This window comes from Passer montanus, unplaced genomic scaffold (genome assembly GCF_014805655.1).
Source record: "Passer montanus isolate IOZ18808 unplaced genomic scaffold, ASM1480565v1 scaffold160, whole genome shotgun sequence".
NCBI lineage: Eukaryota > Metazoa > Chordata > Aves > Passeriformes > Passeridae > Passer > Passer montanus.
This window is the reverse complement of record NW_024363161.1, coordinates 349911-364899: the sequence shown is the minus strand read 5'-3', so window position 1 is coordinate 364899 and position 14989 is coordinate 349911. Positions and strand designations below refer to the sequence as shown.

The 14989-nt window shown below is 46.5% G+C and overlaps 1 protein-coding gene across 1 annotated transcript in view; it reads right to left on the bottom strand.

Moving 5' to 3' along the window:
- UBR4 (ubiquitin protein ligase E3 component n-recognin 4) overlaps nt 1-14989 on the bottom strand; it is an 85069-nt gene that overhangs the window by 63770 nt on the left and 6310 nt on the right. Inside the window, exons 8-34 of the mRNA XM_039703158.1 lie at nt 14423-14564; nt 14212-14336; nt 13393-13517; nt 13113-13172; nt 12795-12985; nt 12470-12569; nt 12221-12358; nt 11624-11741; nt 11021-11208; nt 10296-10455; nt 10084-10169; nt 8953-9122; nt 8052-8334; nt 7329-7461; nt 6821-6900; nt 6211-6339; nt 5580-5762; nt 5287-5409; nt 4971-5200; nt 4223-4347; nt 3690-3787; nt 3409-3566; nt 2511-2720; nt 1877-1978; nt 910-1010; nt 521-719; nt 207-395 (exon numbers count right to left, since the gene is read on the bottom strand). Of these exons, the coding sequence (XP_039559092.1) occupies nt 207-395; nt 521-719; nt 910-1010; nt 1877-1978; nt 2511-2720; nt 3409-3566; nt 3690-3787; nt 4223-4347; nt 4971-5200; nt 5287-5409; nt 5580-5762; nt 6211-6339; nt 6821-6900; nt 7329-7461; nt 8052-8334; nt 8953-9122; nt 10084-10169; nt 10296-10455; nt 11021-11208; nt 11624-11741; nt 12221-12358; nt 12470-12569; nt 12795-12985; nt 13113-13172; nt 13393-13517; nt 14212-14336; nt 14423-14564 (3946 nt within the window). The remainder of the gene's footprint in view (nt 1-206; nt 396-520; nt 720-909; nt 1011-1876; nt 1979-2510; nt 2721-3408; nt 3567-3689; nt 3788-4222; nt 4348-4970; nt 5201-5286; nt 5410-5579; nt 5763-6210; nt 6340-6820; nt 6901-7328; nt 7462-8051; nt 8335-8952; nt 9123-10083; nt 10170-10295; nt 10456-11020; nt 11209-11623; nt 11742-12220; nt 12359-12469; nt 12570-12794; nt 12986-13112; nt 13173-13392; nt 13518-14211; nt 14337-14422; nt 14565-14989) is intronic.

The following is a 14989-nucleotide window of genomic DNA, read 5'->3' as shown; positions in this document are numbered from 1 at the left end:
TCCAGAGTAAAGAAACAAAAAGTGATTGTTTGGAACAGATGGACACAGATCTGCCTCCCTCAGACATTTTATATCCCAAACAACAAACAATAAACTAAGAGAGAAGGGATTATCTGTAAACACAAATTTCTGTCCCAAAAACACCAGAAAATAAATAAAAAAAAACCCCACAAATGAAGCATCAGCAGTACAGAGTTCACTCTTACCATCTGCCCAGCCAGTCCACAGCAGCACCATGAAGCTGGAGGTGTCCTGCCCCTTGTCCTGCACTGGCCAAAGTTGCCATGACGACCATCAGCTCAGGAAAGCCCGTGCCATCCCCATTGGCCAACATCTCCGTCGCCATTGGTATCAGAGTGCTGAGCAGAACAGTGCACACGCCTTCCCCCACTTGGCTGAGCAAAAAGAGGAGAGTTTCACACAGGTACCACAAAGAACCAGCAGCAACTCTCACGAGATTGCTCTAGAGAGCAAGAGGAAGGCAGAGCACACACAAGACAGGACCAAGGCCGTGCTTTACCTGTTCTCCCGAACAATGTAAGTGGTCAGGAGCTGCAGCAGCTGCCTGTTCTCCTGCACCACGTCCAGCTGATCCGAGTCCTTGGGTGGGGACATGGTCATCCTGGTCAGCCAGGCCTGCAGTCTCACAGGCTCCACACAGGCCAGCTGGGCCAGGGAGCCACAGAGGCGCAGCAGGCTGGGGTTGGGGCTCTTCTCAGCTGGGGGGGAAGTTACTGTCAGTGACAGATGCTCCAAGAAACACATGTGGAAATGGCTTTCCTTGAAAGCATGAAGCTGTGATCCCACTCCCTCCCACGGATTTTCTTCCAAGCACCTTCCAATCTCAGACAATACAAGAACAGTGTGAAGTGGAAAAGGCAGGAGGGAGGAGATCCTATTGGCACTTACTCAGCTGGAAGAGCTTGGTGAAGAATTTCAGCACCCTGTTGCAGAACTTGGCCGAGAGGTTCTCGTTGGCCGTCGCCATCATGATCTGCACCAGTTCTCCACTGTACACAGGGGAGAATTAAATCAGCTTTGTAAAGAGCGGCCCACTCCCCTTTTCCACTGGCTCCATTTCTCTCCACCCTCATGTTTCAGACTGGCAGGAGTTTGTGTTAGCACTGCTCAGCAGCCAAACCACAGAAACTGCTTGCAGCCAAACAGCAAACCCAGCTCAGACCAAAACTCATAAAAGGGCTCCTCAGTAGCATTTCAGTGTTCTCTACATATCCAGTCACAAAAGGGCCTGAACTGGCTTCCAAAACAGAAGTCAAGATTTTCTTTCCTGTCTTTCCCTCCCAAACTAACAATGTACAGCCACCAGGCTGCTTTCATTCTGAACTGTTCAACAGGTAGAAAGAAAAACCAGGCAATGGTCAGCTTTCTGATGGAGAAAGCCTTTCCTCTTGCTCGCCTCATACTCAGAACACTGTGGTTGTGCTAGAGTGTTTCTATCACAGCTGTTCTAGGCTGCTGCCAGCACAACTTACCTTTATGGTTCTAAACCCCTCCCCGCTCTTAGAATTATCAACCTGTAGCCCCACAGAAGCATTGAGAGAATTTGGGATTTTGCAGCTTGGAGCAACATCTCTCAGAAACCTGCTCTGACAGAACAATCATCCTCCAAGACTCCCCACTGATCAGGTGAGGCCTTGCTGAGTATTTGATCTGGATGAAGATCCAGGTCCTCTCCCCCTGAGAATCTCTTCCCACTCTCCTGAACTGCCTGAAGGCTGAAGGATAACCTGGCTCTACAGAGTCTGTATTTTCCTGCACAATGGCATTAACATCACCTTGGTGCCTACACTGACAAGCTAACAGAACAAGGATGAGAAATGAAGTCCTTGGAATACAACTTCCATGGTGACTTCACCTTTCTGAGAAGAATTCCTCCATGGCTTTTCTGGCCTGGCTGCTCTCTAGTTGTTTCTCCAGATGCTGCAAACATTCCTCCAAGATGGACTCATCCAGGCCACTGAGGATTAAAAGAGGAATAGATAAGGATCAAATACATGAGGAAGAAATAAGAACACCTAAAAACAATTTCAACAATCACAACAGTACCGAGAGGCCAGAAGTGATCTATTTGCCATTACAACTCCAGCAATTTTTCCACCAATTGAAAGCTCTTTTTCCAACCGACAGGAGAGAAACAATTGATGAACAACTTTACATAAACACCAACAAATCCACCAAGTTAGAACAAAGGGACACATGATGCTGTAAGGCAAGTCCCAGCCAGAAACACAAAATAACCCAGGCCTTTCAAATCTCACACACAAATTCCTATAAAGAGCTGCTCCTTTTACACTTTAAGTCTCTTCTACCATTACTCCTCCCCATTCTCTCTTGCTCTCACCCCCACTCCACAATTCTGGTAATGTGAAAAAAAAATCTCATATTTATAGTATACAAGTACAGAAGCTTTCAGCAGATAAAAATAAGCTGATTTTTTCTGTTCCAGAAGCAACCCTGCTGTAGCCAATCTCTGCAGACAGCTTTGTTACCTGTTTGGGTCAGAGTGATGGGCCAGTATGTTATAGCACCCCATGATCAACTTCTCATAAACACGTGCCAGGAACTCATCGGAGTCCGCCGGGCCCAGGATCCTTTCCAGGGAGTTGCTGCTGATTTCTGCCACACTCTCTGTGCTGGTCTCCAGAAGGAGGGGCAGCAGGGAATGGATCACCTGGGGTGGGTTTGGATCATCTGACCAGCTTGAAAGGAAAAGGACACAAGTTAATTCTCTACATGACGTATCACAGATCATCCCTACTGGAAACCAGAATTCATGTTACGTGAGGCACAACTCTGGATGGAAGCCAGTGATGAAACCCTTTTGAAAAGGTGGGATGAAAACACTGGCCCAGACATTCTCCTCCTCAGGAAAAAGTCACGCTTTGGAAAATTCTACATGTTACTTTTGTATATATACAGTTACAGCATCTGCCTAGACAGTTCCATTATCATATGTCGTGGCTTTGGGGCTTGTCTGCAGTGTCAACAACTACTTTTTGATTTCAGAGTACTTTAGACTAAGTCCCTGGAAAAAAAACGGCATTTCACATTTCCTTAAACATTAAAAACTTCACACAAGTGAATCATAACAAAACACAAATTAATTAGTTAGATCCGTATTGTGTCAGTTTATATCCCATTTTTTTCAAGTTCACATTTGACAAAAAGGTTTCACTCAGGGAGCTTTACTTTTGGAGATACCACAGGAAGAAAGAAAGACTGTGTCATTCATTTGGTATTTGGAACTGTGAACTGGAAGGTTTAGGTCAGAACCAGCACCAGGTCAGTAATAGTTGCACAGACACAGCCTGAAGTCAGCCCTGGAGGACACAGAGCAAAGCAGCCAGCAGGGTGTGGAACACAAGGGTAACACAAGGCCTGACTTACATGATGAGATCCCCGGTGAGCCGGACCAGGGACAGCAGGGTGTGCTTGAGGGAGGCTGCCAGGGGCAGGCTCTGGCTGCAGAGGGTGCCCAGGTGGGCGGCCTGCACGGCGCTGATGTAGCTTTCTGCAGGGATGGTGTCGTTGGCAAAGGCGTTGCGCTGGGGAGGGACACACACACACACATCAGAGCCCTGGATGTGGGACACAGCCACACACTGCCCTGCTCCCAGCAATGCCTGCAGCTGCACTCACAGCACATCAGGCCCTGAGGCTGGACTCACCCATGAACCGATGTTGGGGAACTCATTGGTGTGGATGTTGTTCCAGGATTCACACAGGGTCTGCACAGCTGAGGGTAAGTTCTGGACAAGGGTTGGACCTGCAGTTACACAGAATGATCAGACACTGAATAAATTCAAAAGTCTACAAGTAAAAATCATCCCTAAGTGTTTAAGAGCATCCCAGCTTCTTTCACTTCATTAAAACTGCAGAAAACATGACACAAATACTAATTCATAGAAGTCTTCAGCATACAACATTTCATAGTTCCCCTTGTTATTCCATGCCACAAGCTCCAATATGGTTATAAAAACATTTCACTGATCCAGAGGAGCTCACAAGACAATGATCCTCTCAAGGTTTGCCCAACTGTTTCAGTTGGCAGCATACTGAGGAGACTGCAGTGTGCTGCTGGCAGCACAACTCACTCGTTCAAACAGTGGTGGAGATCACTTTGAAATTGGGTACTGGAAGCATTGAGGGAAGATTCACCCACGGGGAGGCCCCCTGAGGCCCAGCACCCCCCGGCCCTCACCCAGAGTGTTGGACTTGCAGCGGCCGGAGCCGATGGCCAGGACAGCGGCGTAGCCCCGCAGCTTCTCCTCGCAGGGTCTGCCCTCCGGGGCCGCCTCCTCCGAGAGGCTCCGCAGCAAGTAGGATCTGCAGGCAGGAGGGAGGGATGCACCTCAGCAAGCAGCTCTGCAGCTCACAGCTGAGTGTGCCAGTGGAGTGACAGATAACACACAAACCTCTGAAGTTCTGCCCCACACTTCATCTCATACCACTAAGGGACTTTTGGGCTTTTATCCCCTCTACGCTACTTACCAGAAGAAGTGCCCAAAAAGAAAAAGCTGATTTACTTTTGCTTTCTTCTACACAGGTTCTAAAGAGAGTTTAGAAGAATTTTGATTTCTTAATGTAAGAATTAACCCCCCTCCTCTTTCTTGATGGTCTGACAGCCCCAGTATTATGCCAGAGAAATAACCTTAGGTAGCACTATTCTAGAGGGTGGTTTTATCTTTGGAGGAAAAGCTGGTTTTGCAAACTTGCAAGGAAGCCTTGGAAGATCAGACAAGGAGGCTACTCAGAAACAACTAAGTCCCATGCATGGCTTGAGAAGCTACTTTTTATTCTTCTTTTAAAGTAATGGACCCTCTAGAGGAGAAAGTAATTACTTCAGACTACAAAACTCCCAGGCACTTCTAAGAAAACACACAAAATGCAGAGGAAGCACAAAGCACAACAGGAAGTCATATTCCTGTTGGAAATTCCAAGGACTGTACCTGGTAAAAGTAGCATAAGTGTCAATGAGCTGCAGCGTAGCAGGGAGGAGGTTCTTGGTTATCTCTGAGGACTTCTGGGGATCAGTTTCTGCAGCTGACTTGGAAAAGTGCTCATCTAGAGAAACCTGGATCTTGGAGATGGCAGCATCAAGGGTGTAAATGGACTGTAAACTGGGGACTTCGTGCAGCTGGAGAATGGTTGTGCAGTCGACAGCACAGAAAGAAGAGATCTGAAAACACAGGAGATGGAACAGTAAGTGCAGATCATCCCACAGAAGCAGAAGGTTGTATGTCCAGCTGCAGTCCCACACCTCACCTGTCGAGCAAAGTATTCCTCTGCTATTTCAACGTCGTACTTCACTGAGATGCACTTGCTGGAGGTCAGTTCAATGAGAGGAGCAGCATGTTCAGCCTTCATGCCCTGCTTGATGAGGTGATCCTACAAATGCCAAAACCCAGCTCCATCACACCAGAACAGTGCTCTGCAATTAACCGGTTTAGAAAAGACAGGCACAAGTTCCCCCAAAACAAATCCCACGTGCAGTCAGCACAGAGGGACTGGCAGTGTCACTGCCACCACCCCCACCCCCCAGGGAGCTGAGGCTGCACCTTGATCCACACGACGTAGGACGGGATCTGCAGGCGGGAAGACCAGCGCAGGGTGTGCAGGAGGTCACAGTCACTCATCTCGGGGGTGTTCATGGCCAAATGGTGCATGTAGCTCCTGGAGGGAGGCAGAATCCCCAGGATCCGCCACAGGATCAGGAAGTAGTACTGAAGGGCACAGGCTTCCTGAACAGAGCAACAGTTGGAAAAATTAGCACAGAAAGATTGCAGTCTCCATCACTACAGCTACTGAGATATCTCCTCAGGGACTCCACACTCCTGCCGATGTGCCAAATCAGATGAACACATTCTGGACTGAGTTTCTGTCATACTAAACAATAAAATATGCAACACAGGAGTGAGAAAAGAAAAAAATGATCCGATTTTCTCCTGTTTAATTGTGTTCTAGCCACGCCTCCTGGAATTACCACAGACTTAGAGCAAGTCTGAAGCACATTATGAATTAAAAGCTCAAGAGATGTGCAGCCACCACAAACACTATGGTTAGATATGAGATGTTTAAGATCCTCATTACTCCAAGCACAGTCCAAAATACTTTGCTTAAATACTTTGTTTGAAAACACTAAGTTTGAAAACTTTTTATTCCTCAACACAGGCAGCAAGACAGTCTTACCAGTGCAGTGACATTTTTGTTCTCCCTCCTCCTGAGTGTATCAAACTGGGAGCCAGCAGCCAGTAATGAGGTGAGGGCTGCGTAGAGATCATCGTACTTCGTAGCCCTGGAGAAAAGGACCTCACACACCTGCAGATGAGAAATCAGGACCCCTGCTTTGCAAAGCTCTTTAAGCATTCAGAATACCTACAGGCCAAAACCTTGCAAAATAAACTTCAGAGAGAGGTACTGTTGGGACAGGATCAATGGACTGGGGATAAGGAGCAGGCAGGAGACAGAGCCCATAACTCTGATGGCAACAAAACCCAGGAAGAAGCTGGAACAAAGTGATGAGAAAACAACTCTGATGTGTCTTTGTCTGAATCCCAAGCATTCCCAAGCATTCCTGCAAGTACTACAACAGCTCTTCACAGATTTTGCACAGTGATTACCCTGACATCCAACTAGAGGTAAGAAGAAATCCCATATTATCTTATATGGCCACTCTTCTCCATTTAGTGAAAGATTCCTGGTCCCTCTTTTTAATCAAGTCTTTCCTTCTTGTCTGTTTTCCCTGGCACTTGGCAAACCCCCATGGCCTTGCAGAAAGTCTCTACCAGCAGTGCCATACCGTGCTATCCAGACGGTTCAGATCATCCTCAGAAGCTTCTGGAGACAGGATGCAGTAGAACCTGGGCTGTGGAGCAGAGTCTGGAATGTGAGAACAAAAAATAACCTTCAAAGTGGCAGTTTAAACAAGCCACATTGTGTTATATCCTCTGCTTCATCCCCATAACCTTCTGCATTGTATGACCAGTACCAGATCCCAAGGCAGCTCCCTGACACATTAGAGGTGCTCTAACCTGTGGCATAGGCAGCCAAAGCTTTCCTACTCCTACAATCCTGGCAGAATAAATTCACACTTTTATTTTTAATTACTTGTTGCATACTCCTAGGAGAGAACAACTTTGCATTTTGTTTAATGAAACAATTTTTGCATTATTAGATGTATTTTTACCTATTGTAACTATGGCCATTAAAAGCAGGAAAATATGCCCAAACCAAGGCACAGAAAAGGCTCTCATTTATTTATAAAAGCAAATCTTGCAATAAAAAATTCCCTACATTTTCTCTCTTACCTGATGAACAGTGCTTGGTCCAGTTTTCCTCCACTTCTTTAAAGCCATGATAAAGTGGGACAGACGTTCGTCTGCTGCTGTCCTGGGATCCACTCACCCAGCCAAGGGGGGGAGTCAGCAAATTATATTGTACCTAAAATAAAAAAAACCAAACAAAACATGGCATCCTTGTCACTGAGGGGTAGGGGGAAGATACGACCCCACAGAGAAAGAAACACAAAATAGAAACAGTCCTACTCAAAACACAACATTCCACTCTTCTGGGGGAAGCCCTGGACCCTCCCTGATGATTTTTATTCTGGACTGAGCAGTTTAAATCCATGGCCAAGCTTGCCACAGTTGGAAAAGCCAAGCACAAAGCACCATATTGTCCCATTAATGAGGAGTCCCAAAAACCTCCATGGTCAAACACTAAATCAAGGAAGTACAAAAGGTATTCATGAAATAAACAGCCAAATACTTGAGATTTTAAAGATATGGTGGGACAATCATCCTGTCCTTGCTAGGATTTATTAAAACACCAGTCACACCAAGAATTTACACTCTAACTGAACCTGCTGTTAAGGAACCAGCCATAATTAATCATTCCTTGGAACTCTGAGGTTTGGTAACAACATCAAAACTGATTTACTCACAAGGGTCATGGAAAGAACACATCAAATGAGTGCCCATTACAGATTCCTGCTGGATGACCAATTAAATACCCAGATGTCAAAACCTCACCTGTTCAAACAGGTACACGGGGGCCTTGGAATACTGGTGCAGCAGGTAGTCAAACACCAGCAGCAGCCGTGCCACAATGAGAGGCACAGAACACTGCTGGGTCTCCATGTTTGCTGTCAGCTCCACAATGGTCTGGATACAGAGCATCATGATGGATCTGCGGCCCCTCTCTGAGAAATTGTGGAAAATGAGCAGCAGCAGCTGCAGATGCTCCACATTCAGATCTTCTGTGTCACTGGGGAGAGTCCCCTGCAAGGCGTTTTGCTTCAGGGTGCCCACAAACCTGGCAATAGGAGAGGAAGTTTGTCAAGTTTAGATCCCTCTTTAAAATCTCTTTAACTAGAAATAATTATATTTGTCTGCTTACTGTTCTAATACTGGCAATTTCACAAATGTTCACTACATTATGTATTGGAATGAGACTGTGTGAGCAGTAAAACCTACAGAAATTAAATCAGTGGCAAATATATTTAGTGGAAAACAGGAACAATCATTCAAATGGAGAAGGGGTGATTCAAACCTGTTCATTAGAGCTTTAAACCACTTAAACCCTATCAGTGAAAGCCAGGTAATGGCAGAGAGGAACAATCTCAGCACCGTCCTAACAGGACCTATCAGAAACCTGCTGAAAAATAAGAGATCCGCCTTCCCTTTTTACAGCCAGTCTTGCTGCAATTCAGCCTCCTCCCCCCTAACTCCTGAGTGCAGGTCTCATTTCCTGGGCTCTAGGTGAAGGATTCCCCAGCACAGCAGACTGACCCTCTGCTCCCTCCAGCCCCACACGGATCCCAGATCAGTGAACACACACACTTGGAATGCTGGGGCTAGAGAATTCTCACTTGACAGGAAATGAGAGAGGTAAGAGATGACTGATTTCCAGCTTAACATAAAATGATCTCACCTTTCCCAGACTTTAAGGCATTCTGGAACATCAGGATCTCCCTGGGCAGTGGCTTTATGCTGCCAAATCAGGAGGAGTCGGGACAGCACAGACAAACTTTGAGGGTGGATGTAGAGAGGCCACGGACCTTCGGAAAAAGGGGCAACTCCAAGTTGCTGGAGAAGTGTGTTCTGGAACAAAACAGGCTTGTTGGAAAGAGGCAAGTCCTGTCTGATGCTTTAATTAATTAAAAGTAGGATCTGGGCCTATAGTTGACAATAAACAGCAGGGCTCTCAGTTCTGCTCACACAGCAATGCCTCTCCTGTCTCAGATACAGGGCAGAGCTACTGAGACACATTCAAAGCTGTCACTTCACCACCCAAACACAACAAAGTCTCAACACCAAGGCAGAAAAAATGGCATTAATGAGTTTTTCTCGTTCACTGTAATATCAGAGCAGGAAAAACTATGCTATTGTGTTCAGTATCTGTGAATCTGCAAGAACAGCCCCTTGGCTGATCTATCAATATTTGCTTCTTTTCAAATGTAATAAAAAGGCAGATGGACGAAAAGTCTAACTGCTTTTAAAAATTAACAAACAAGAGAGTGTTTTTTAATACAGTAGAAAACAGCCCACAAAGTATAGGGGTTGAATTCAGTGATGGGTGAAGCAGGTTCATTACCTCCATGACAGGGTTAAGTCAGGTCAGCCCTAGAGGTTACAAAGTTAGGACATGAAAGCAAAAGGATTAAGTTGGTTCTCTCCTGAGAAATTCCAAGGCCTTTTGGCATGAGTCCTGCCAGCAGAGCAAATCTGTAGGAATGTCTCTTGATAAACTCATGGATAGAGGCAACTCTCCAAGATAAAATACACAAACTCATTTCCTTCTCAGCTTTCATCACCTTCAAAGTCCAGTGGATTAGTCTGAACTCTAAATGTTAAGGTTACACTGTGCGGGATGTTTTGTGCTGGATGACTGCAAAGGTCATTCTAATCATGGGACTCAAAATATTCCAACTTGTTTTTGCAGAATATACGCAAGGCCAAATGGAACAACCAACACACTACTCAAGGTGTGGACAACCCATATAGAGGCATAAACAGACACCAACACTTCTTCATTTTATTTATGCATTCAATCCCAGCTCACCTGCAGGGCAGGGGACTGAAGATCTGAGGTCACCAAGGAATGGTTGAAGTGATACAGAGCAGCAGCAAACTCCTCATCTGACGTGCCTGTAAGGCAGGGATCGAGAGCCACTTACTACCTTTGCTCTCCAGTATTTAAAACGTTGACATGAAACTAAAAGAAAGAGACACCTCTGGGCTGCACAGCTCTGCCAGAGAGGTTTGCTCACTCACCCTTCAGGCCATCCTTGTCCACCTCCTTGATGATGCTCGCCAGCGTGGCCATGTGCTGCTCTGACAGGGACACGCTCAGGTAGTTGCGAATGAAGTTATTCCTGGAGTTCAGCATAGAAGAAGTGATAAAGTTCAAAATGTTTGAAGCTAGGCTCAAAAACTGAAAAGAAAAGAGAAACACACTATAGAAACAACAAAAGCAGAGGGACAACATTAAACAAAAACTAAACCACCAGCAAAATAAATCAAGTCCCTTAAACCTCACCCCCCTGCAGCGGAGGAAAGGTGCACTCATGGCAATCCAGCTCCCTGCACTGTGGTCTGCACCAGGACTGATTCCAGAACTCTCTGAGAAGGTTGGAGGCCTCCAACTTCTCGAATGCAGTATTTTTGTCTTTACCCAACAGAGTTGGAGCTAAAAGCATTCTATCAGCAAGCATGTCACTTGCAGCTCTGCCCCCACTTTCCCTCTCCCTCTGTAACCCAACCAGACACAATCTCCAGCCTCTGCTTCCCTGGCAGCAAAAGTCCTGGGACACTCCAGAGGAGGGGAGAGGGAGAGGCAGAGGGATCCTTCTCCACAGCCACAACACTGCCTGATTCCCCTGAGCAGTGCACCAGAAGCACTGCTGTTTCCAGCAGAGCAGTCCCTGGCAGGAGCAGGGTGCCACGGCCCAGCAGTGCCTGCCCCAGCCCCCAGCCCCAGCCCCAGGCTCTGGCCGTACCAGCTCGGGGTCCTTGCGGCTGGCCAAGATGTTCCCGTTCTCCCCAGCACTCTGCTTGTTGGGGCTCTTCACCCTCGGCGAGCTCTCCAGAGGAGGGGGTGGAGGGGGTGGTGGTGGGGCCACTTTCTCCTTGCTGGGAGAGATTGTCTCTTCAAACCATTGCCCCAGGATTGGCTCACTGTCATCATCTAGCACACAGGGCAGGAACAACAAACCCATACAGTTATAAGCAAACACCTCACAAAACTACCCAGCCTGAGAAAAGCCTAAACCAGAATTTCACTGAGCAGCCTTAAGGTGTCTGATAGCTTCATTTCTTCTGTCCAAATCACAAGGCAAAGCCCTTTCACAGAGGTCCAGCAGGAATTTACACAAAGAAATTATTTCCACTCTCCTCTTAAGCAAATATTGTCAAATCCCAGCCACTCAGGCTGCAGTTTACACAAAAGAGTGCAGTCAGCAATACTTCTGCCACACAGACCTTACAAACTGCTCTGTATTTTCAGTGTTACAAGTCAGTCTGAGAAGGCAACAGCACAGCAGCCAGGTTTCTATTAAATGTGAAAAGCAGTGTAAAATCCTGAGCTGCTGCAAACTCACTACCTTGGCTGCTGTCCTCCTCAGTGCTGCTGAAGTCATCCTCATAGTAAGTGTTGGAGTCAGTGGAGGCGCTGGCATCGCTGCTCATGGAGCCCTTCCTCTGGCGCTGCAGGACACAGGCCTAAAGAACAGCAGAACCAGGAGAATTCTGGCATTATAAAAGATAATAATTTGAAAATAAGAGTAACTTCCTCGTGCCTTTTAATTTACTTCTAGCAAATTTATCTCAACTAGTTTATTAACAGTTTTTCAAGGCTTAAGTTGTACTAAACAATACACAAGATGGTTGAAAATAAACAATCTACACCAAGCTGGTAAGCAACACTTGTAATAACAGTTCTAAGAAAATCATCTGTTACCAATGCAGCCTTTTCATCTTCCTACTAAAATCACAAGTACCACTGAACTTAGAAAAAGAGAGCATTTCCATTAGCACAAGTTTGTCAAACCTACATCTCTGAAAAGAGGAAAGAGAAAGGCCCTGGCTAACAACTTTTGAGAGAAGAATTGTACGTTCTCAGCACAGCCCCAGTTTGTTAAGTGCTGACCATCTGGAGTGGCTCAGCTCCAGAAGTTCTCTAGCTGTGTGCCAGTTCCTACCTTTCTGTAGGAAGTGGAGAGCAGAGTCAGTAGCAGATTAGTGAGTGGCACAGAGTCTATGAGGCGCTGGATCCTCTGGATGGACGTGCTCTGAGCCATGATATCCAGCACTGCCGGAGGGCCGTCGCTCTCCCAGCCCTGGAGGACAGAATTTCAAATTGAATTGAAAGAAAAATAAATTGGTAGGAGAATCCCAAGTGTGCATCAGTGGAGAAGGCAGAATGTCTCAGGACAATGCTACCTGCATACCTTGTGCAACGCCTCCACCTGAAGATCTTGGAAAAGAGATGACAGCAATTTGATGGCATGATTTGCCAGCACCACTGACAGCACCCCAAACCCTTGATGCCTGCAGAAACAGAAAGGACAGAATGTCATTTCAGGGGGAAAATAATAAATGTTCAATAAAGTGACTGCTTTGCTGAACTGCAGACAACAACTTCTCTTCTTCCCAAGACTCGGGACTTGAATTGCAAATAGAGATAAAATTTCATGAGACCAACAAGACCCTGCAGTAGCTGCTTGCTGGGGCTGGCTAGACCCTGGCCAATGCTCCCTGCAGGGTGTCACATACCCTTTCCCAGGTCCCAGCTTGGGAGACCCCACGCCCTCCTTAGTGCGAGCAATGATGTCTCTGACGCGAAGAGCAGCCAAGGGATCCTTCTCCTTCCCCTTATCAGCCAAGGCCGTGGGGCTGAGGTTCAAGATGAGGAAGAGGCTGTTCAGCAAACACCAAGCCCCGAGCAGCTGGAAGTTCTGATAATGCTATCATGCCAAATGTCGTGGGGAAGCAGGGAGAAAAAAGCACCAGAAAGACAAAACACCGTCAATCCAAATGCCAAAGTACACTGGTGCAAAAAGGGTGAAAAAGTTACTGAGATGGAAATCTTACCTCCCCTCCTGCACGGCGTGAATTGCTGATGGCTTGTCCAATCATTTCATAGATTTCAAGCTGCAAATAAAGCCAAAACCATAGTAAGGCACTGCACCAGACAGTGACAAAAATAAAAACTCCAAATGCAATTGTATTTTACTCCATACCCCTTTAACTCCTTTACCAGCAGTGGCAGTGTCCCAAAATCATATCTATGTATTGCAATGCAAATAAATACAAATTCTGTGCTCTTTGCTTGCTGAGGAGGAAAACAATGAACACTCTGTCATTTACTTACACATTTCTGTACAATAGTAGCAGCATCATTTTCATAATCTTCTTCTTTGGAGCTCGTTGACCCGGTTCGTACCTGCTGGGTGCTGCCCACATGCAGGATGGCCATGCAGGTGGCCACGCTCACACCTCAGGGAAAACAAGTGCAGGGGATATTGTTAAGAAGAGCCAGTTTTGGGACAAAATGTTCCTATTTAGCACATTAAGACAAATGGTACTGAACATGTCCATCAACTTGATGGAGCAGGGAATGCTCAGTATTACAGCAAAAGATTAAAAAACCTTTAGTACCCTCAAAAGAGTGAAGTTTTCCCATACAGAAACACAAGGGAGCAGTTAAAGGAGGTAATGTTTTACCATGTAATTCAATACCATTTTAAAGACAATCTTTAGACTTGAGTGCCACATCTCCTTGAAGTCTCCCCCACACCAATTAAACACTCAGGATTTCGGTGTGCTTAAATCACTCCTGGGAAACAAGGCTGATTTGGGGCTATAACAAATTAAGCTAAAGCCTCAAGTAAAAATGTATTATGCTCTGAATATAAAAAGAAAGAGCAGAAATTACAGGCTGTTAAGAAAATGTTGAGTCAGTCTTTCTTAGATACTGACAGGAACACTCATTCTTTCAGTCATTTCTTAGATACTGACAGAAACAGTGGCAGAACATATCAGTAACAACTTCAATATTAACCCGACCACCACAGTGTGCTGCAGAGCTTCAAATTCATGAGAAATAAAAGCTGCTTGTGGGCTGAGCCTCGAACACGCAGGTAACAAAGCACAGCCAAAAGCTCCAAAAACCTACTGGAGATCCACTCACCTGCATAGAGACAGCTAAGAGCAAGAACAGTCACGTCTTGAAGACGGGTGGGCGTCAGGGGCTCCAGCACAGGCAGGGACAGAGTATCCAGAGCCATGGTGACATCGATCACCAGCGAGTGGAACCTGCGGGCAGGACACACGGTGAGCCCTGGCCAGGCACAGCGAGCTCCCCGGGCACAGGGGATGCCCCAGGCAGGGCTGGCACTGACCCGTTGCGCACAGCCGTGGCGTCGGCCACGGTGGCCGGCATGATGAAGAAGGAGTTGGCGGACACGGCGTCCTGGAAGCGGTTGATGTAGCGCAGGAAGTACGGCAGGTTCAGGCACACGCGCAGCAGCTTCTCGGAGCCACCTGCCAACCACAGCAGCAGGGCTGTGTCACTGCTTCAGCCAGCCCTAACGGCCCTCGGTAATTGACTTAATTGCTCTTGGCGGTGAGAAAATGCCAACGGAGATGAGGCAATAGCATAAAGTGCTTTACAGCAGCAGCTGCTGAACTTTGCAGCCCACATTGTAAACAGGGGTCACAAAGCTCTGTGTCCACGTTACAAGGACACACCAGGTCCAGCTGGTGGGACTTGATGATCCCAAAGGTCTCTTCCAACACTAACAATCCTGTGATTCTGATCCACATCTACTCAACAATCCATAAGGCATTTTTATACTGTCCACCTAATTTACCCCTCCAAACACAAATACAATGAGCTCATCTCTGCAATAAAAACTCCATTCCAGCCACAACCTCCCTTGGTGATTGACCAGGCAACTCAGGGAACC